Genomic DNA, 23,840 nt, shown 5'->3' with positions numbered 1-23,840 from the left:
GCAGGTGGTCAGTTCAGCCCAGGGTAATCCTCAATAGCCTAGTGCTCCAGTCAGCACCTCAGTGTGGAGGAGGAGAAAAAGAGACTCCAGGGGAAATCTCTGGGACTAGGATGTGCCTGGTACCAAAACCCTCCCCCCAATCCATGTAGCCTTCAAAGACCTTGTTCTATTGAGTTTGGGGCACCATGAAGTGGAGGCCCAGCCTGGCTCATAGTCTGAGGTTATCTGTTTCAAGCTTGACAGAACTCTACCTTTGTTTTGGCTCACATTCACTTTTTTCTTACTTTGTAAATATTGCAGTCCAATAGCAATTTCCGGAGAGCTGCATTCTTATAAATAGAGTCACTGAAAAATGTACTTCATTATTACTCATTTATTTTATAAAAACATGAGTAATTGTTAATTGGTTAAATTTTAGAGGTCATTTGGTACAGTCACTAACCGAATGAGTTACTGTTGATAATGTACAAATAAGTGCGTGTGTGTGTTGATGTGCCTTTATTTATATAGTCGCCTGTTGCTGGTCTTTGTAATCCCTGTGCAGCTGCCCATGCCAATGGACTAGAAGGGGATTAGGTGGAAACCTTCAACCAACCCTCACACAACATTTGTGCAACATTAAGTCAATGGCCAGCTTGGCAGACAAAAGCCTCAAGTCACAGGCTGAGGAGAGAATTAACTACTTAATGTAGGTCAGGAGCTCTTACACATAACCTGAAAAACAAATTCCCAAAAATTCTTAAAGCTCAGTGCCACAAACCTTGACTTGCTGCTTTTTTAAACTTGTGACTAAATATTTTTCTGCATGTTGAGAGTTAATTTTCCTCAGAGTACTTAAAGTGCTATTCTTCTAGTTTATCAGCTCTCTGACAGAGACCACTCATGACAGATGTGTCAGTGACAGTTGACCATGATAGTAGTGAAGCTCCTCTTTGTGTAACTGTAGAGGGAGGGCTCAGTCTCAGTGGAGACGTATATCACGTCTTCCTGTTTGTGCTTAAACATTTAGTTTTGTCCCAGTTGGCTCCCTGATAAAAGACACAAGTGTTAGGATGCATGCAATTACGGCATGTCTCTGTAATGCTAATCTCAGGTAGTTAAGTGGATTATATACGACTAAATGACTTGGACTACAGGAATATGCACATTGAGTCACTGGGTGATCTTATCAGATTCGTAAATCAAGAGTTCTGTGGGAAAGAAGTGGTTTTGTGAACCTGATATTCAAGCGTAACACCAAGATTAGCCAGAATAATGGTGAGATTTTGATGATGTTATATGTAATGAATCTAGGTTGTATAGAGTATATGCAGGTGTTCTTGTATTGTGAAAGAGATGAAAACTGAAATGTCATAGTAGCCAAACAAACTGTATTACCAGCTGCTTGATATGTAAAAATTAAAACGCATTAATGTATTAAAACGCAAGGAAAAGAGTGTGGACGCATGGCACTTATACAAACGTGTGTTGAAGACTGACATAGAAGAGAAAAAAATTGTTTAAAGTCATTATTTTTGTTTTCTTTGCTTACAAAAAGTTTTCTCGTAGCTTCATAAATTTACGGTAGAACCACTGATGGATTATTTATACTACCTTTCTGGGCCTTCAGGGCTCTACGCTTACTTTTCTTAAAAAAATCTTAAAATATTTAAGAGCACAGTCAAAATTTCAGAGCAGCTTAATCAAAAAATCTGATCAAAAATAAGCCTTCCCATTACGAGGTGATATAAAAAATGATTTACAGGGGAATTGTTTTTACCTTTGTTATGGCATTTTTCTAACTTAATTAAAAGTATGTCATTTTTTTATGTCAGATTTAAAAAATATATATTTTATAAGCCTTTTAAAATTTCTAATTAAAATTACAGAATAAGAGCAAGCGGAATAATAAGTTACCAATCAAATGAAATCCGTATTAATAAAATATTAATAAGAACACAAAAGTGGCTTGTAGGTGTATTTTAATGTCTGATGAGGCTTAGAGGTGGCATGAGTGCTATCAAATTCATAAATTCATATTTAGATTAACGTTTTAAATATAACATTTTGAATATAGAAATATTAAATGATTTAAATAACTAAAAAGATACTTTAAAAATAAAACTAAAACTGCCAGTAGGTTGCGGCAAGTCACTGATTTAATAACGGAATCATTCATTCATTTGATTCGTTTGAACATTTGATTTATTCAGGAATAAAGCAAGTGACTGTCTTTGTGAATGGGAAATTGAATCGACTCGCTAGATTCATTTAAAAACGCACGTTCATTCATTAACAAAACACCACTGTGTTTGAATCTAGATGTGCAGCGGCTCAGTTGTGACTTGTTTCAAACTAATTTTGACTATGAAATAGAGCAAAATCAGGCAATAGTGTTATAGTCAGACAATGTAAGTCACTTAATATTAACCTCTTGTTTATTTAACTCTTGAATAAAATCAATATCTCATTTACAAACTCCCTTAAAAATCATTAAAAGCCATCACTCATCTTAGTTCGTCGTGATCACACAAAGTTCCATTAATCAACGAAACTTTCAACACTGCACACTGAATCTCTCATTTACACTTTCTCTACACTTTATGAAAGGATTTGTGAGATATGTCTGTGATACATTAGTCAACATTGCAAAAACATGTAGAAGCCTTTGAAGCTCCCCTCAGCGCAAACACAAATATGCTGATCGGGTCAGTCACACTGGTGCTCTTAAATATTTTTTCATAGTCGCACGCAGTAGTTTTCAGTCGCAAATGTAGAGCCCTAGTCTTGAAAACAGTAGTTGCGTTGCTGTCTACACAGGGTTTAGAAAGCTATCGGATTTCATCAAAAATATTTTAATCTGTGTTACGAAGATGAACGATGGTCTTACGAGTTTGGAACGACATGAGAGTAATTAATGACATAATTTTAATTTTTTGGAAATATCGCTTTAACTGTTTTCAGTTAAAAAAGGTGCTGTTTAATCAGATTTGAGTATCGATTTCACTGCAGTCAGAAAGAGTTTATATCTTTTCAATAGAGTTCCTTATGACATTCCTTTTCATTGCTTTGTAGATATTCATAGAAATGACGTGGACTCGCAAGGCTGCAAAATCTCATTTGTCCTCAGTCTTATTAGCAAACAATGTCTTTTATTTCGATTTCCTAGTAAGGTTAGGATGTTTTGAAACAAGCATGCGTCTGAGAGGATTTGGAGAGTTAATGAAAGGCTTGTTCACATTTATTACGGGTGTGTCACATCCCACACAAATCAGACATCTGACTACAACAGAGCTGGAATGTGAACCTGCAGCCTTTTGAACAACAAAACAAAAAACGCAGGTTTCCGTGACGCAGGTTTCTGCACCAGAATGAGACTGAAAATGTGTGTTGTAACTAATAACTGGTTGAAAAGTTTTTTTATTTAAGGGATTTGATATTAGTTTGTCATTAATTCCACATACTTGTAAGCCTCGTAAGATTTGAAGGCGACATACTGTCATTTTCCAAGCCGTGTTTACTTCGTGTTTACTGTAAATCTGTCTGAAGGATTGGATTTTTGTGGTTTGCAACACTATGTGTGTCTCGCTCCCACACTTACTCTCATGACAGTTGTGAAGGGTATCCATGGTAAATGGGCGGTCTTGTGTGAACTTTGTCTTAAACACACAAGCCTGATAATTCATGTGACCTTAGACTAGAAAGGGACAAAACAGCTCAGCACAGTCAGACCATAAAAGAGTTTCACATGAATAACAATGTTATCGTTTCATTTTCAGAGTCATAAAATGGTTGGCTTTCTCTGGACATTTGTTCTTGCAAACTTGCATAATTGTTTTGACCTTGAAGATAGTTTATTGATAGAATAATATGTCACTTAACACTTTATATCCATACGTTTGCTTATTTGAAACATTGAATTTATAAAGAAACAGTATTGTTTTTGCTCTCCCTTCTGGAAGTTTCTAAATCTGCAGCAGATATTATAAATATAATATGAGTATAAAATGCATGGATCTATTATGTATATTTCAAATACTTGTATCATTTATCTCTATAATATTTAGTTTATATATATTCTGCTGTTCAAAAGTTTGAGATCATGAAGATTTTTAATGTTTTTAAAAGAATTTTCTTATGCTCATCAAGAAAAAAATACGGAAAAACACTAATATGAAATATTACAGTTTAAAATAATGCTTTTGTATTTTATATATATATATAAAATAAAATGTAATTTATTCCTATGATCCATCGGAAATCATTCTAATATGCTGATTTATTACTTTTATTATCAATGTTGGAAACCGTTGTTCTGCTTAATATTTTTAAACCTGTGATTCTTTTTTCAGGATTCTTTGAGGAATAAAAAGTTAAAGAGGACAGCATTTATTCGAAATAGAAATCTTTTTTAACAATATAAATTATTGCTATCACTTTTTTTATCAATTTAACTTATCCTTTGTGAATAAAAATATACATTCACTAACCACAAACTTTTAAATGTTACTTTATGTTGTTAGAAAAGATGTCTATTTTAAATATATGCTGTTTTTTTACTCTTTGTTTATTAAAGAATCCTGAAAAAAGTATCACAGGTTCTAACGAAATATTAAGCAGCACAACTCTTTTCAACACTGATAATAAATCAGCATATTAGAATGATTTCTGAAGGATCATGTGACACTGAGGAGTAGAGTAATGATGCTGAAAATGCAGCTTTGCATCGCAGGAATAAATTATATTTTAAAGTATATTAAAATAGAAAACCACTATTTTGAATTGCAATAATGTTTCACAATATTACTGTTTTTTTCTGTATTTTTAATCAAATAAACACAGCCTTGATGAGCAGAAAAGTCTTCTTTAAAATTTACTGAACCCAAATGTTTTGAAAGGCAATGTGTGTGTATATATTAGTTAATTAATTATATGTTGGTTAAAAAATTCTGTCAAATGATCGTGTGTGTGTGTGTGTGTGTGTGTGTGTGTGTGTGTGTGTGTGTGTGTGTGTGTGTGATATTCCATAGTGATGCAGTTATTTGCTAGTGATTCAATTTAACAATTCAGTTTAGAATAATTAGTATTACTTATTAGCATCATATATGTATTATATTGCTTATAGGCCATCTTAGATAAGTAAATAACTAAATAAAATATATGTTAAGCACTAATCATTTTTGAAATACACTGTATCTCGATGTGCATCAAATAAAATGCACGCCCACCTGCTTCCCTGGTACACCTGAACAAAGACTCCCACTTTAAACAGAAACAGATTAAGAGTGATGAAAGGCAAAGAGGCCTTGGCATTGAGAGATCCTCAAGATCTTGATGGAATTCAGGCTCAATGAGGTGGGGCCAGGACCCAAGTAGCCGGTCACTGCAAAAACAAGGAGTAGACCTTCTAAAATCACTGTCAGTGCAGTGTATTTAACGGCATCAAAACTCCAGCTCCAGGCTTTAGCGTGTGAGTGACTGTCTCTGTGCTTGCTCAGTTGTCTGTAATGGTGCAGGTTCCCATGCATTCAGATGGTAATGTGGGAAGAGAAAGGAGTTTGTGTCTTCCCCAGAGAGCCTTCCCTGTTGATACAGTGGGACGATTCCACCCGGCTTTAGAGGAATGCACCGCCTGTGACCTCTGGTGTGTGTTTGTGTGTGGCAGTGAAGACGAGGAGTTTGGGGGGTAACAGGTGGGTGACGTCTTGGAGGCCCTGTCCTTTCTTGAAGTGCTGCTGAGTCGCAGACACAGACAAGCCTACAAAAAGATAAAAAGTTTTGCTGCGTAGATGAATTGAAATGTTCAGTATGAAATGCAAATTGGTGTCAGGTTCATGGAGTGTGGTGTTTTTGAGAGGAAGTGTTGTGTGGCTGTGTACACTGGTTTATGCCTCTTTGCTTTGTGTTTAGATTGATTGTCCATGGTTGTACTAAGGTCTTTTCAGATTCAACAGTAGTAGTTTATGGACCGTAAACATTACAAACAGATATTTTTATGATCTTTCGGTGTGTTCCTGAGCTTTATTTTAACCATTAAATAACATGTTGAAACATCATATACAGTGAGGGTCAAAAGTCTGAGAAATCAGCTTCTTCTTTTAAAAATTAAATCAAGTTTACAACAGCTAATTGGTGCTCCTTTTAAACAGAAAATGTAAAAAAATATATGCTTATGCTTCTCAAGGCTACATTTATTTGATCAAAAACACAGGAAAAACTAATATTATTAAAACTTAAATTTTATTACTATTTATCTTAATATACTTTAAAATTTAATTTATTTCTGTGACACAGTACTGAATTTTCAGCATCATTACTCAGTCTTCAGTGTCACATGATCCTTCAGAAATCATTCTGATATGCTGATTTATTATCAATAAATAAAAAGGTAAAAAGAACATCACTCTTGAAGTAGAAATATTTTTTTTAACAATATACAATATAATTCTACTGTTTGAAAGTTTGGGGTCAGTATTTTTTATCTTTCTTTTTTTGAAAAAAATAATACTTTTATTCAGTAAGGATGTATTAAATAGATAAAAAGACTTTTATTTTTTAAAAAGATTTCTATTATGAATAAATTCTGTACTTTTTAACTTTTTATTTATTAAAGAATCCTGAAAATCACAGGTTCCAAAAAAAAAATTACGCCACTGTTTCCAACACTGACAATAAATCAGCATATTAGAATGATTTCTGAAGGATCATGTGACACTGAGACTGCAGTAATGATGCTGAAAATTTAGCTTTGCATCACACAAATAAATTATATTTTAAAGTATATTAAAATAGAAAACCATTATTTTGAATTGCAATAATATTTCACAATATTACAGTTTTTCCTCTATTTTTGATCAAATAAATGCAGCCTTGATGAGCATAAGAAACTTCTTTAAAAAAAAAAAAAAAAAATCTAATCTTATCTGATCTTAAACTTGAAAAGCAGTGTATATTGAAGTTAATAATCTTGTCACAATTTTGTCACACTAAGCAGCATTTTTAAATACGTCTATAAATCGTAATATAATTTGCGGGTTATATTCCAAAAACAAGTTCAAAATTGTTTAGGGTACCGTGTTTTCATTTATTTATTTTTTTTGGCTATCCTTGGATTTGCTATTGTGGGAACTATGTGAGCAACTGGCTGGAGCACGACCCTGGAAGCAGACCAAACATAATGTCACAATCAATTATGTCCACAGAGACAGAAAGAGTAGCCATTGTGCATGTGTGTGTGCTCTGTCGAGATTACCCTCTCTTGCCATTTACCGGACCATGGCACACATACAGAAGCATATTTATGAGCACTGGAACACACTTGAAATGAAACCTTAGTTCTACCTCTGTTTCGGTTTCTCTCCTGCTTTCTCCTACACATTTACAGTCATTGTCTCCTTCGCCCTTTTATCCTTTCCTTGTAAACCAACAACTAACCAATTCATGTCTTGATATGAAAGCATGCACCGTAAACAGGTTTCTGAGTAAAGTAAGTAGTTTAAATTCATGTAGGGCTTTCTGTTTTACTGTTTTTATCCAGATGCTTTTGTTTTAACTCATTTTGTTTTGTTTTGTTTTGTAAGCTCACATGATTAAGTTTCAAGTTTCAAGTTTCAAGAACTGAAACTCTTGAGACCATAAATGAAAGTGTGTATTGTAAGAAAATTTGCTCTTTGAAGATTGTTATTGTTCTAAACAATGAATACTCTAAGCCTATTAACTAGATGTGGGTCACAACAGATTGTGTTATAGTGGTAATGTGTGTGTGTATGTTCTATGTACTGTATGTGAAGTAGAACAATTAGTACATGGATGAATGATGCTGCATAGACCACACTTTTTTTTATTTAATGATTAGTATGGGCAGCGCATGTTAATGGGCTGTGTACAAAGTCTTCGAAAATAACTGTTTACTTGTTGCCAACAGGTTTGACCATACAGAAGCCTAGAGCTATAGAGATGATGATAAAATAAACATTATTAGTAGTAGTTAGTTAGTTTTTAGTTAATTAGATATTAATAATTGTTTAAAGGTTGTATTGTGCATGATTCATCACATGATTGCTATCATTATATTAATAATAATACAGTTGAAGCCAAAAGTTTACATACATCTTGCATAATCTGCAAAATGTAATTTTTTTTTTTACCAAAATAAGTGAAATTATACAAAATGCGTGGTTTTTTTAGTACTGACGTGCATAAGATATTTCACATAAAATACGTTTACATATAGTCCACAAGAGAAAATAATAGCTGAATTTATAAAAATGACCCCGTGCACTTTACATACACTTGATTCTTAATACGGTGTTGTTACCTGGATGATCCACAGCTGTGTTTTTTTGTTTAGTGATAGTTGTTCATGAGTCCTGACCAGTTAAACTGCCCACTATTCTTTAGAGAAATCCTTTAGGTTCAACAAATTCTTTGGTTTTTCAGCATTTTTGTGTATTTGAACCCTTTCCAACAATGACTGTAAGATTTTGAAATCCATCTTTTCACACTGAGGACAACTGAGGAACTCATATGCAACTATTACAGAAGGTTCAAATGCTCACTGATGCTCCAGAAGGAAAAATGATGCTTTAAGAGCCGGGGGGTGAAAACTTTTGAACAGAATGAGTACAGGATGTACTTTTGAACCAGGTGTGTACATTTTTAATATTTTGCTTGAATAACATTTAGTACTGCCCTTCAGAAGCTAAAGAAGATACGTTTACATTTAAAGTTACATTTACCCTTATCTGATCTTCAAAATTCAAAAAGTTTGGCTCTTAATGCATTGCATTTTCTTCTGAAGCATCAGTGAGTGTTTGAACCGGTTGTCCCGTTTCTCAGAACAGAGGCTCTGAAAATTTCATTTATGAACAGTTTCTGTTTTGCTGTAACATTTCAGAGGTCAGATGTGCAGCGGAATTACAAGGTCTTTTGAGTTGAGCTCAAATCATTTATCAGTCTTTACAGAATCAGCACCATGTAAGATTTCTTATAATGAGTCACCACCACATCACCAGATCACTAAGACTTAATGAAACTGAAAAAGGAAACTGAAGTTCCCACACACCTTACGATAATATAAATTTATATATGTACCAGTATTTGGGGGGTTTTCCTTTATTTTGAAACCTGGTGGCGTTTTCTGTCATAGCATTCTGTCACAGTCTTATGCAAAGTCCCATGGGTCCCCCTGCCTCCTGAGAGGGTTCATGTCTCACTGCATGCTTTGACAGTCCTTTGTATTTCTATGAAGCACCATCTCAGGCAGCATTGTGGGGAGGCACCCATGCGTGAGAGTAGATCTCCCTCCCACACTCTCCTGCCCCAGATCCATTTGAGTGCCAGTTCTGACCGAAGAGATCAAAAAGCAGCCAAACTAAACTCCAAGCCATGACATCCGCTGGACAGCCAATGGCAACACGCAGAGCAAACTGTCTTCTCTTTCTTATTCTTACTGGCAGCTTAATTCATGTCTCCTTTGTTCTTCCTCATGTTTTATAAATGAGTGAAATCCATTCAGACTGGTGTGAAATCTTCTACTATGTCCGTACTGGCAAGATCAAAGTCAAATTGTGTTCTATCTATCTATCTATCTATCTATCTATCTATCTATCTATCTATCTATCTTAGCTAGCTAGCTTGTTTCTTCTGTCTATCGTTCGTTTGTTTGTTCGCTCTATCGTTTGCTTGTTCATTCAATCTATCTATCTATCTATCTATCATCTATTGTTTGTTCTATCTCACGTTCGTTTGTTCTATTTATCATTTGTTTGTTCTATCGTTCATTCTAACAGTTGTTTGTTTGTTCATTCTATCTATAATTTGTTCGTTCTATCTGTAATTTGTTAGTTCATTCTATCTATCATTAGTTTGGTTGTTCTATCTGTTGTTCATTGATTTGTTCGTTCTATCTATTGCTTGTTTATTTTATTGTTAGTTTGCTTGTTATATCTATCTGTCTTTTGTTTGTTTTCTGTCTATTGTTTGTTCGTTCTGTTGATCATTTGTTTTTATTTTATCATTCGTTTGTTTGTTCATTCTATCTATTGTTCATTCATTCTGTCATTCATTTGTTTATTGTTCATTTTTTGTCTTTCATTGTCTTATTAATTTGTTTGTTTTTGTGTATTATGTGTTTGTTTTTGTTCTGTCTATCACTTGTTTGTTCGTTCAATCGATCATTTGTCTGTTAGATCTATCTATTGTTTGTTTGTTTCGTCTATCATTTGTTTGTTTGTTCATTCTATCTGTCATGCATTTGTTTGTTCATTCTATCGCTTGTTTGTTCGTTCTTTCTAACGGTTGTTCATTCAGCCTATTTGTTTGTTCGTTCTATATATCGTTTGTTTGTTTATTCATTTATTCTATTGTTCATTTGTTTGCCGTTCTATCTGTTGGTCATTTGTTCGTTCTATCTGTCATTTCTGTTTCATCTATTATTGGTTTGTTTGTTCTATCTGTCATTGGTTTGTTTGTTTATTTGTTCTATCATTTGTTTGTTCATTTTATCTATCGTTTGTTTTTGTTCTATCATTCATTTGTTCGTTATATCATTCATTTGTTCTATCTATTGGTCATTTGTCTGTTTGTTCTATCTGTCATTAATTTTTTCATTCAATCTTTGTTCTATCTTTCATTCATTCATTCTATTGTTCATTTGTTCTTTCATTCTGTTTATTGTTCGTTTGTTGTCTTTCATTCAGTCTATTATTCATTTGTTCGTTCTATTTATTTTTCGTTTGTTTATTCTATCATTCATTTTTTTTTCTATCTATTAAACGTTTGTTCATTCTGTCTATCATTTGTCTATCATCTATCATTCATTGGTTTGTTCATTCTATCATCATCTCGAAATCTGTCATTAAATCTGTCATTCTGTTATTTTATTTGGTGGTATTATAATGATCAGAAAAGTGTGGTGGACAAATTCGCCCAGTAGTAACTGATTTATTTAACTTTGATCGACTGCAGCAGCCAAGTTGTTTTATATATTGTGCTAAAGGCTTTTTTTTTGCACCACATTTATCAAAACAAAAATCAAATAAAACTGGTCCGATAGTGGCCAACAAAATTATAAATTGTTTGTGGTTAACAAGGGCATTCTTTCTTTCTCTCTCACTAGAGATGACCCTGCTTGCCTCCCAGCCTAAGTCTCTGGAATCCTCCCCGGCATCAGCGGCCACCGCTGAAGACCCCGAACAAAGGATGCTGGAGAAAAGGTCAAAGGTCATCGAGGAGCTTCTGCAGACAGAACATGACTACATCAAGGATCTTCAAATGTGTGTGAAGGAGATCATTCTACCTCTGCAGAAGAAACAGGCAAGAAACTTTTAGCAAGCATGAATGATGTATTTATGTAATGAAAACCATTCAAACCCTCATATTAAATATCCACATCTCCTATAGGTCCAGAGTATTGACTTTGATGGTCTCTTTGGGAACATCAACTCTGTAATTGACCTTTCCCGTCGACTCTACAAGACCCTCCAGGATACCGACTCAATAGGTTAGAGCAAACAAAATCCTGAACTCACATTATAGATTCAGATCAGTATCCACATTGCTGTTTTACCATATTAATTTTCCGTCCAGGGCAAGTGTTCCTAGACTACAAAGGTGAACTGGAGGAGGTTTACAAGATCTACTGCCAAAATCATGACGACGCCATCTCTTTACTAGAGACCTACGAGAAGGATGAGAACATCCAAAAGCACGTGTTGGAATGTCTAGAGAAGCTCAGGTAATTTTCACTGCTAATTTTCACTTTCGGCTCATTGCACGGTGTGGTTACCACTACCAACGCATGTTCAGATGCAGTTAAGCATGTTGATGCCAGTCATGATAATTAACAGTGTGTAACTGTATGAGAAAAAGTTGTAGGACACTAATTGTGTGATATTTAACGTTACACATGACCTGTCAGTTTAAATGGTATCTGGAAATGGTGTAGACAGAATTTTTATAGTAATGCATCATCAACAAAGACAATGCTACAGGGTGTGCTGAGCTTACTCGTGTTATCATTAGTCTTAGCATCTCAAAATCTAGAGGAACCAGTATGTTTTTTTTTACTTCTGCTTTGAATGGACTCATCTGATTGAACATAGGATGACTACAGGCATCTGTGACATTCCAAAACAGGAAATGTCTTTACCCTTATTGTATGGTTCTTTTCTCTCTCTAAAAATATATAGTGTTCTGTTGAACTTTGACTTTGACTAAAAATTTAAATTCTGTTGATTTTAAAAAATTCTGAAGGCTTACGTGACACTAGACTGGAGTAATGGCGGTTGAAAATTCAGCTTTTACATCACAGGAATACATTTTTAAAATATAATTAAAAACGGTTGTTTTAAATGGTAATATTTCACAATAGTAATGTTTTACTGTATTTCTGATCAAACAAATACAACCTTGGTGCTCATAAGAGACTTTTGAAAAAATCTTACCATCCCCAGACTTTTGAATGGGAGTCTATTTGCATAACAGTGAAATTTTATGTCTTTCAGTTTTCAGATCTTTGTTATTGTGGATTAGTAATGCATGGCAGAAGAGGAATGTGCCTCACCTAGTTTCACCACTTTTGTAGTTTCACTGTTTCAGCAATCGCTTCCGGCCTGTTCCTCTAGTGTTGTTTATTAGGCTTTATTTGAACTTAAATACCTGTGGCAACCACACTTCTTGACAACCACAGTTTCTTATTGTAAACATTTGCACTGGCATCTACATCTTTTAAGCGATGTCATTTCCTGTTAGTACAGAGTTCAGTTTGTTCGTGGTATTTGTTTTAGCGCTGTACCCGTCAAGCAAAGAATACAAGGAAATATTCCGCAGATTTTCCCATTAGTTCCAGAAATGTTTTTCACAGGAGCGGGAACATGGAACTGTTTGTCCCAAGTTTTGAGACGTTTGCGAAATGTGCACTTTGCCAAGTCTACAGCTTAGCTTTATCCCAAATGACTCAGAGTCCAAGCAAAAAATTGCTAACATGTTGATTCTCTGGCACTGGCGGGATGTTCCTGTGATGAAGCTAGCTATAAAAAAAAAGAGGAATAAATCCTCTAAAAAGCTCCTTAAGAATAATGTCTGCTGTTTTTTTATTACTTTTCAACTTCTACACTAGACTGTGACTGACATTTCATTTTGGCTCTCAGTGGGAGATCAGAGTGGAGGCCCCACGGAGGCTTACTTCTCGCCTGAAGCGGGTGACCCATGGCATGAGTTGCCCCAGCAACAGGCAGCTTATTAATCAAGCACACAAATAGTTTTTCAGTTTCACGTTTGTCGTCTTGCCCTTTTGCCCGCTGCATTCACGTTCATTGCAGCGTAATGGCAAAACATGACTTTTATTTTAAAAATGAACAGTTTGAAACGAGGACACTATGTGATAAGCAGTTTCTAATAAGAGACAGAGGTGGTTTAACCCGACACTGTGTTTTGTTTCCTTTTTCTCCTCTCTCTCCTTCTCTCCCCTGACAGAGGGATATACCGTGAGTGGTAAGTTTAACGCAACGCTAAAGCAACTGCATGTGAAGCGCCTGACAGCATGCTGAACATTTATTAACCTGCGTAACCCTTTTTTCCTTGTGTTCGTGTGTGACCAGGGGGCCTTGTATGCTGTGTGTGTGTGTGTGCTGTGTGTCTTGTGATCTTTACCTGGTCATGTCTGAGTCATATTCTGACTTAAGTTTGCACAAATGAGTAGGGATAGGTATTTAATCAGATTTCCTGGTTCAACTGTGATTCACAGTTATTACAGTTATTACTATAATAGTTTCAGTTATTACATATAGAAAGAAAATCTTTCTATAGTGCTGTAAATTGAGGAGGGAGGTCTTTCAGACTGTTGTTTTAACTATTTATTTATTTAAAAAAAAAAGATTTATCGCAAATAATTGCTGGGCAACGATAAATCGCGATTATAAAAAATAAACATTTTGGGGGTTTTTATTATGACAGGACAGATCAGACTTAAGAGGAAGTGAAGTCGGGGCGGGGGTGGGTGGATTTTTACTTTGGATGTGATTAATCGCGATTAATCCCTGCCCAGCACTAGAATTAATAAATATTATTCATAATAAAAAAATTATTATTCATTGCTAATTAATAAATCTAACTGTAAATGTCATTTTTTATGCTTCTGGAAATTCGACTCCATATAGTTACAGTTTATGTTTTTGATTTACTAAAGAGAACCAGTTCATAAGAGTCATTTATATGTGAATCAGATTACACTGATCATTATATATTTTTGATTCGCTAAAAAGAACCGGTTGATAAAAGTTAATGTGTTGAATCAGACCACACTGGTCAGTAGTTTGTGTACAGTGTATGTTTTTGATTCACTAAAAAGAACCGGTTGATAAAAGTAATGTGTTTGAGAATCAGACTACACTGGTCGGTTATATCAATCACAATTAAGACATTTTTTTTTTTTTTTTTTTTTTTTTTTTTTACCCAGCCTTACAGATTAGACTCAGGTTGTGCAAAACAATTTTTTAAGTCAGAATATGACCCCAGTGGGAAAATTTGCTCATATTTTAAACTGTTTTTGTATTTTTTCTGGCATTTTTTTTTTTTATTAATGCTTTCTGGTGGCATGTGAAATGGTTATTAACACAATTTCGGCGCTCATGATGTGGTACTTAAAGCAAGTAAACCAACCTAACAGCGGTGTTATTTGTTGAAGGGCAAAAAAAAAAAAAAAAATAATAATTCCAGTGACTTATATGTTGTTCAGCTTGTTGCTTCATTATGTTTTGAAATATCCTGTACCACAACATCCAAATCATGCTTCGGCTGTAGATTTGGATCTCCTCTGTTTTCATCCCATCACTCCAAAGTGTGCACTCTTTGTTAGAATGTCATAGTAGCCTACTGTGTCGACTGTAACCTTTTTTAAAGTGGTTGACAGTGAGCCAGTGGATAACTGATGGATGAAAACAATGTGTGTGTTCAGTGATCCCAGTCTGCTGTCAGAGGAGGGTGAAGAATGTTACCTTGATGAGTGTCTAAATCTCTTTCTCACCCTTTTGTTCTGTCACAGGGGAAAGACAAACTACATTAATCTGGGTTCCTTCTTGATAAAGCCGGTGCAGAGAGTGATGCGTTACCCCCTGCTCCTGATGGAGCTGCTAAACACAACTCCAGAGTCACACCACGACAGGAAGCAGCTCACAGAGGCGGTGATGTCCATTAAAGAGATCAACGTCAACATCAACGAATACAAAAGGAGAAAGGATCTTGGTATGTGACTGTTTGCGACTCTATCTACATATCGTTCTGTCTGTCTGTGAATATGATCCATAACTCAACAGCACCATCTGTTGTCTATAGTGGTGAAGTACCGCAAAGGTGATGAAGACAGACTCATTGACAAGATCTCGAAGCTCAGTATGCACTCAATCATCAAGAAGTCCAACAGAGTGAGCAGCCATTTAAAGCACCTGACTGGGATCTCACCTCAGGTACACTGGCAATGCTGTTAAAGGGATAGTTCACCCAAAAATGATATATACTCACCCTCAAGCCATCCTAGGTAAATATGACTTTCTTCTTTTAGACGAATACAATCGGAGTTATATTAAAAAACGTCCTGCCTCTTCTAAGCTTTATAATGGCAGTGAATGGGTGTTGAAATTTTGAAGTAAAATAAAGTGCATCCATCCATCATAAAAAGTACTCCACACAGCTCCAGGGGGTTCTTAAAGGCCTTCTAAAACAAATCGATGCATTTTTGTAAGAAAAATATCCATATTTAAAACTTTATAAACTGTATTCTGTAAACCGTCATATGCGAGTTCATGAGAGAGTGGCATTTCAGCGGATGACGTAGGCGTAGCGTAAACTCCAAGGAGAATATTCTAGTTTAGTGAGAATTGAGTTTTGTTTACCGCAAAGGAAAACAAGTCTCCTCTTGGCTTATATTGAAATCCTACTTAATTTTTCTTTACAAATCCTTGTTTTATACTTCTAATTCATTACTGGTGTTTGTTTTGCTCTCTTCTTTGCGCTTCCACATTCGTTACTTCTTATCAGAACTTACGCTACACCTACGTCCTACGTCATCTGCTTGAGCACCACTCTCTTGTGTACGCCCATACGCCAGTTTGTGGAAGCTAGAGATTATGGTTTATAAAGTTTTAAATATGGATATATTTCTTACACCCACATCGATATGCTTCAGAAGACCTTTATGCACCCCCTGGAGTCATGTGGAGTACTTTTATGATGGATGGATGCACTTTATTGGACTTCAAAATCTCAACACCCATTCACTGCAATTATAAAGTTTGAAAGAGCCAGGACATTTTTTTAATACAACTCCGACTGTTTTCGTCTGAAAGAAGAAAGTCATATACATCAAGGGTGGCTTGAGGCTGAGTAAATCATGAGAAATTTCATTTTTAGGTCAGTTTTCCCTTTAATGACACTATTATTTCTGGACTGAGAGACTGAGTTGAGAATTGGTGTTAACCAAACTGCTTTTCGCTCCTTTTTAGATCAAAGATGAAGCTTTTGATGAAGCAGAGAAAAGATTTAGACTCCAGGAGCGACTCATCAAATCCTTCATAAGGGACATCTCCCTCTATCTGCAGCATATAAGGGTACTAAAATGATTCTCTGCATGTGTTCTTTACTAATCTTCCCATACGCCTTCATTAATGTTGTCAGCTTTTTGAGTAATTTTGCATTACTCTTTTATGTCCAATAGGAGTCAGCCTCAGTAAAGGTTCTGTCCGCCATCAGTTTCTGTGACATCTACACAGAAAGGCACCAGCAAACGGACCCAGAGCGTTTTCAAAAGGCACATCGATGCATCAGCGACAAACAGTTCACAGAATTTGTGAGTACCAAAATTACCTTTCATAGTGAAAACGTATAAAGCAGCAGTCCCAAACCCGTAAGACCTTCATTCATCTTCAGAACACAAATTAAGATATTTTTGATGAAATCCAAGAACTGCATAGACAGCAACACAACTGACACATTCAAGGCCCAGAAAAGTAGTAAGGACATCATAAAAATAGTCCATGTGACATCAGTAGTTCAACCTTAATTTTATGAAGCTATAAGAATAATTTTTGGGTGCAAATGACTTGATTTAACAATTCTTCTCTTCGTGTCAGTCTTCACCACACGTTTATGAGAGTAACACGACGCATGTGACAGAACATGGTGGTTGTCTATGCAGGGTCAGGAAGCTTTCAGATTTCACCAAAAATATCTTTTTGTGTTCCAAAGTTGAATGAAGGTCTTACAGGTTTGGAATGGCATGAGTAATAATGACAGAATTTTCATTATATTGGCATGAACTATGTTTTGACTCTTTCTAAATGCATGTCTGCATGTCTGTCTTCGAGCAGAAGGAGAGGACAGAAGCCCTAGTCATCGCTCCTCTCACCCAGCTGCTCAATATGTTCGCCGGTCCCCACAAACTGATCCTGAAACGTAGAGACAAGCTGCTGGACTACGACAACTGTAAGGAGCGCGCAGAGAGGCTGAAGGACAAGCGCGTGCAGGAGGAGCTGCAGACGGCGAGAAATAACTACGAAGCTTTGAACGCCCAGCTGCTGGATGAGCTGCCCAAGTTCCACCGCGCAGCTGAAGACCTGTTCACCAGTTGCGTGAGGGGCTTCACCCAGGCCCAGAGAGATTTCATTGCACTCACGCTGGGAGAGCTCACTCCACTGCTGCAGGTGAGGACAGTATTGTTTTATCATGTTCTGTAATGGTCCTGTGATGCTTTTGCCATTTTTAATTTTTTTTAAACTTATGTGTTATGTGTTTACATCTCTCTAGCTTTCTGGTCTGGGTGGTACAGAAGGAAATCTGGTGTCCTTGTTTCAAGAGGAGCACACTCGCGTGTTGGATTTACTTCAGAGCTTCAGTTTCTTTCCTGATAATCTTCCCACAACAACTGTACGCAAACCTTTTGACAAGAAGACTCTGGAGAAACAGAACTCGAAAAAGCCACAAGGCCCTGTGAGTGTTCCTAATGCAGCCTGATCCAAAACAGACAGGTTTTCTTAACAATGTTGTAAATGTTGTAAGTAAAGCTAAAATAAAATTAAAGTACTAGATAAAAATCTTAAACTTATTTAATTTTAGTTAGCTTTCAAGGCAATATTTCTAATCTTGGTTTAAGATGAAGTACAAAAATTACTAAAACTGAAAATTAAAGCTAAATATGAATATTAAAAGCACTAATAAAAACGACAAAAGCACATAAAATTACTAAAATGTAAACAACTTAAAATGAAAACTGAATAAAATATTTGAAAAACTAATAATTACAATTAATTTAAACAAAGCTAAAATGAAATAGAAATAGAAACAAGCTTAAAATATGTAAACGAAAATTAGAAATATTGTCTTGATAACTAATTGAAATTAAATTATTTTAGGTTAAAGTACTAAAAATACTAAAACGTAAATAAAAATAAATTAAAGCTAAACAGAAATATAAAAAAACTAATAAAAATAACAAAAGCACATAAAATTATTAAAGTTGAAATGAAAACTAAATAAAAGAAAATATTTTCAAAAAAATAAAAATTAATTTAAATAAAGCTATGAAATATTAATATTAAATGAAAAACAAGCCTAAAATGTAAGCGAATATTAGAACTACTGCCTTGGAAAGTAATTGAAATAAAATAAGTTTAGGTTAAGGTACTAAAAAATACTAAAACTGAAATGAAAATAAATTAAAGCTAAACAGAAATAATAAAACACTAATAGAATTATTAAAAGCACATACAATTATTAAAATGTAAGCTGTTAAAATGAAAAGGAATGTAAAGTTAAAATGAAAACTGAATAATTTAAAAATAATTTAAATAAAGCTAAATGGAAATAGAAATATTAAATGAAAAACTTAAAAATTAGAAATATTGCCTTGGAAACTATAATTGAAATTTTAAAAATGTTTTGGTTAAAGTTACTAAAACAGTTACTAAAAATACTAAAACTGAAATAAAATTAAAGCTAAAAAGAAATGTTAAGAAACACTAATAAAACTTATAAAAGAACATACCGTATTAAGTTAAAATGAAAACTGAAAATATAAAATTAAAAGGTAATTCAACATTTTAATAAACACTGATAGTATATAAATAATACTAACACTGTTTCTTTGCAGTAACATTAATTTGTTTTAAATCTCCTTAACCTTAAATGTTCAAGAATGGAAACAGCTTCAAGCAAGGTTGTTAACTGATTGGGCTTGTCTAGTTTGCAAGTTTAAATCCGTTTTTGACACTGTAACTAGTCAGTCTGAATGTACAGACCATCAAGCCACCATAGACTGGTTAAACAGTTTTTTTTTTTTTTTTTTTAGCAGCAAAGACAATTGCGGTGAAGAAATACTGATTTCTGTCTATTATTCATTCTCCTCTCTTTCTGTTCCCCGTTTCTGTTTGATTTCTCAGCCAAACCATGTGCTGCAGACAGATGACCACCGAACAGGGCTTCTGGCAAAATATGGGCCAGAAAAACTCTACCAGGCTGAAAGAAATTTCAACGCTGCACAGGACTTAGACGTGTCTGTGCTGGAGGGAGACATAGTGGGTGTCATCAAGCAGCAAGACCCCATGGGCAGCCACAACCGCTGGCTAATAGACAATGGAGGTTTGTATCGCATTATCCGTATGTGATACGCATGTCAGCATTTCCTAAAATACATTTGGCTTAAACACTCTTTTCTTGGTTTTTCCTGTAGTTACGAAGGGCTTTGTGTATAGCTCCTTCTTAAAGCCCTACAATCCACGCAGGAGTCAGTCGGATGTTTCCATCGAAAGCCAATCATCTAATGAATCGGGCTACGGCGGCTCCTCTCCCATGTTCTCACGGCAGAATAGCAACAGCACTCTGACTTTCAACCAGGAGACATCGACTGTCAGCTTCACAACTTCGATGCCTCGCACAAATCAAGAGACCACTCCGAGAAAAAACAGAGAGGCTTCTTCAACCAACTACTCTTCCTCCAGTCAGAGAGATTCCCTCGACCCTACCTTCAGAAACTCACCCAATCACAAAGAACTGCCTGAGACAGCCTGTCGAAATAACAGGGAACACTCAGAGCCCTCCTACCGAAATACCACCAATCACAGAGACTCTTTAGACACTCCTACCAATCACGGAGACCCTTCAGACTTCTCTGAGACAGATTCTTGTCCCTCCAGTAAGAACTCCAGGTGTGAACCATCTTCGAGGTACCACGACTCACGTGGTGCATACGGCTCACAGCAGAGACAAAATGGAGACTATTCGGTACCGCAGAGAAGGTCACAGTACCCTCCTGAGGAGTATGTAGATCCAGAGCCTGAACCTGAGATAGATGGACACCAGGTATGAGACAGAATTCAGTGTTTGCTTACTTAAAAATAATATTCACAAGCCATTTTACTTTCAAAATGTGACATATTTCAGAGTAACTAATGAGAATATAACTTTGTTAAAGGGACAGCTCACCCAAAAATGAAAATTCTGTCATTAATTACTCACCGTCTTGGCGTTCCAAACCTGTAAAACCTTCGTATATCTTCAGAATGCAACGTAAGATATTTCTGATGAAATCCAAGAACGCAACTACCACATTCAAGACCTAGAAAAATTACAAAAAAATATATATATATATATACATATATACATATATATATATATAAGCTTAAAAAACATGGAAATTAAAATAATTGAATTGAAATAAAATTATAAACAAGTACTAAAATGACTAAAACTGAAATAAATGATGTATTACTGAAAATTGTATAATGAAAGATGTATAAATGAAATATTTTAAAAACTAATAAAAATCAATTAATTGAAACACAAAAAAGAAATACTAGATGGAAAAACAAGCTTAAAAAATGTAAACGAAAATTTGAAATTAAAAATAAATGCTAAAAAATAAAGCTTAATGAAATATTTTAAGAGCTAATTAAATTAAAAGTTAATTGAAATAAAGCTAAAAAACATATTAGATGAAAAACAAAAGCTTAAAAACATAAATGAAAATTAGAAATATTTCCTTGCCAACTAATTGAAATAAAATAAGTTTAACCTGAAGTACTAAAATTACTCAAACTGAAATAAAAAATAAGTAAAGCTAAATGAAATATTTTAAAAACTAAAAAAAATGACAGTTAACTGAAATAAAGATAAAAAATAATATTAGCATAAGCTTAAAAAATGCTATAAAGAAATATAATTATTTCCTTGGCACCTAAGTGAAATAAAATAATTTTAAAATGAAGTACTAAAATTACTAAAACAGAAATAAAAAATGAAGGTAAATAAAATGTTAAAAGCTAAAAAAAATTACAATTAATTGAAATAAAGCTAAAAAAAAAAATATTAGATGAAAAACATAAGCTTATAAAATGTAAATGAAAGTTAGAAATATTTCCTTGCCAACTAACTGAAATAAAATAAGTTTAAGGTGAAGTACTGAAATTACTAAAACTGAAATAAAAAATAAATAACGCTAAATCAGATATTTAAAAAATTAATTGAAATAATGATTAAATATAAATATTAGATGAAAAACACCAGCTTAAAATTTTGAAAAAAATATATATATATTACAAAATAGAATTTAATTTTGTTAAAGGGTCTTTGTTTAATGTATAATGGACTAATTAAATTGGATTTGCTTTTTGTCAATGATTATTCATAATATTTTTTTCTACTTCATATTTCTTTTCCAGATATATTACGCTCTTTACTCCTTCAGTGCACGGTGTGCAAATGAGCTCAGCATATCAGCCAATCAGCGGGTCCGAATCCTTGAGTTCCAGGACATGAATGGCAACCAAGAATGGTGGCTGGGGGAGGCAGAAGGACGGAGGGGTTACGTCCCATCCAACTACATTCGCAAATCTGAGTACACATGAGCTGCGCATTTGCACCAGAACAATCCCAAACTACCCCACACCACTACAGGCCAACTCACTCTGGGGAGAACACTACAAAAGGACATTATTGTGCCTTAACTATAAAGGAGATGCACTGATGTGGTGAACTGGTCATTGCTACTGATGAAAGCTAAAAAATAATACCCTCCATGTTGACTTCAGTCAATGAATGTAACTCCTGACAACTCCTAGTGGTCATAGAGGATGGTGCATGTGGAATTTAAAATGATGGGAGTGAAAAAACAAATAGTTTGGACTGAGAGGCAGTTTGCTGTTGGAGTTAATGATCTGACATGTTCTGCTGTTCTTGGATACTTCATTTATAGTGTTAGCGCTTAATTGCTCCGTAGAGAGCATTTACTTTGATGTGTAGGAGTGGAGTGGAGGACTTGTACTGGGCATGTGCGATTCACACTGGATGTAGACTGATGGGATTGATATTCCAGGACTGGCATGCTAGTGATGCCCGTATATAAGTGTGAAAGAGTGAATGAGTGTTTGTTTGTGTGCCGGTGAGAGTGTGGAGTGTTTTGAGATGTGCCTCCCTTCATCTGACAATCATAGCGCACCTAGAGAGAGGAAAAAAAAAGTTTCCGCTGGGTTTCAGTGAATGCGAACAAAACGATTAATATGAAGTGTTTGGATTTATTCCCCATTGTGGCTCCCAGATGATAACATAACATAATATTACCACTGGTGACCATATCATATTCCTGAAAATATGAATGAAATGCAAGAGACACTTTTTTAAGGTACAGTGTTTTTTTTTTTACTTTTTTACTTTTTGATAGCATTAAGTTTGCCACTTGCACTTGAATGCATTTACAAGTTAATACTGTTTTGTGCAGTTTTGAGTGAGTTCAAAGCACGTGTGAGCTCATTTGATGTGATGCACCAACAAATGAACTCTGAATATTTATCTCTCATGCTGTATATACTGAAAATGAACTGCACTCCAGTGACAACTGATCCAATTCTCCTCTTTTAAATAAAAAGAAATCAGTTGAAAAACACTTGTTTGACTCTCACTTCTTACAGTTTCAGAGCATGGCAGCACCAGTTTGGAAGACTTTTGATGATTTGGTTTTAACACAATGTTCACGTCGTTTTGCTTAAGAATTAAACACCCTTACAAAAGTATGAAATGTAACAATCTTTTCCTTTTGAACATTTAGTGGATTTAAAATGTTTAAAAGAAATGTATGAAATCTAACAGATGAAATTCTTCAGCACTGTCAAATTTATTGCTGAAAAAGACATTTTGAATTTGGGTAATTTTTTATAGTGTTTTTTTTATGTTTAAACCCCCTGGTGAAAAAAACAGCATATGCTGGTTGGTATGTTTTGATGCTGGGATGCTGGTTTAAGATGGTCCTTTGCTGGTTTTTGCTAGTCATGTTACTGGTCAAGGACCAGCATGAACCAGCAAAGGACCAGCTTAAACCAGCATCAAAACATACCTACCAGCATATGCTGGTATTTTCACCAGGGCCCATTCCACTGCAAATCTCCCACAGAAATTTGCAGATAATATGTGGGACAAAACATGAATTGCCATACAGCTTTGAACAGTAATTATATATAAATGCATGGGTAAAAGTCTGTTTTAAGTTAATGAACATTGTAGCGCACCTCCCATCCAATAAATCGCAATAAACTTTGTGTTTTGTTTCTTTTGATATAAAGCAAAGTCTAAGATTTCAAATTCCGTCGATTTCATTATAATACTCAAACAATAAATGCCGTTTTGGCGCCGTTTCGACAATAGCGCCTCAGTTTAAGAGAAGCGGAAGTGAACTGATCGTCTCCTCCACTTTAATACCAGTTTCAATGCAGAATAAACATGAATAAACACCAGAAGGTATGTTAAAAAAAAAAAAAAAGTACAACTTACCGAAACTCGTACACTGTAAAAATAAAAATCACAATTTGTTGAGTCAACTTAAA

General features: G+C 34.8%; 1 protein-coding gene across 3 annotated transcripts in view; it reads left to right on the top strand.

Moving 5' to 3' along the window:
• dnmbp (dynamin binding protein) overlaps positions 1 to 21,996 on the top strand; it is a 58,350-nt gene extending 36,354 nt beyond the window's left edge. For 2 of the 3 annotated variants that reach the window (XM_051123826.1, XM_051123828.1), the window contains 13 exons: positions 11,099 to 11,295; positions 11,383 to 11,482; positions 11,569 to 11,716; positions 13,456 to 13,473; positions 15,023 to 15,222; positions 15,313 to 15,443; positions 16,479 to 16,583; positions 16,691 to 16,822; positions 17,343 to 17,675; positions 17,779 to 17,961; positions 19,410 to 19,608; positions 19,700 to 20,328; positions 21,687 to 21,996. In XM_051123826.1, the coding sequence (XP_050979783.1) occupies positions 11,099 to 11,295; positions 11,383 to 11,482; positions 11,569 to 11,716; positions 13,456 to 13,473; positions 15,023 to 15,222; positions 15,313 to 15,443; positions 16,479 to 16,583; positions 16,691 to 16,822; positions 17,343 to 17,675; positions 17,779 to 17,961; positions 19,410 to 19,608; positions 19,700 to 20,328; positions 21,687 to 21,872 (2,561 nt within the window). In that variant the 3' untranslated portion in view covers positions 21,873 to 21,996. The remainder of the gene's footprint in view (positions 1 to 11,098; positions 11,296 to 11,382; positions 11,483 to 11,568; positions 11,717 to 13,455; positions 13,474 to 15,022; positions 15,223 to 15,312; positions 15,444 to 16,478; positions 16,584 to 16,690; positions 16,823 to 17,342; positions 17,676 to 17,778; positions 17,962 to 19,409; positions 19,609 to 19,699; positions 20,329 to 21,686) is intronic. The other variant, XM_051123827.1, reaches the window with a different exon arrangement.
• The last annotated feature ends 1,844 nt before the right edge of the window (positions 21,997 to 23,840 follow it).

Source organism: Labeo rohita, chromosome 12, assembly GCF_022985175.1.
Source record: "Labeo rohita strain BAU-BD-2019 chromosome 12, IGBB_LRoh.1.0, whole genome shotgun sequence".
NCBI lineage: Eukaryota > Metazoa > Chordata > Actinopteri > Cypriniformes > Cyprinidae > Labeo > Labeo rohita.
This window is presented reverse-complemented; position numbering and strand designations above follow the sequence as displayed.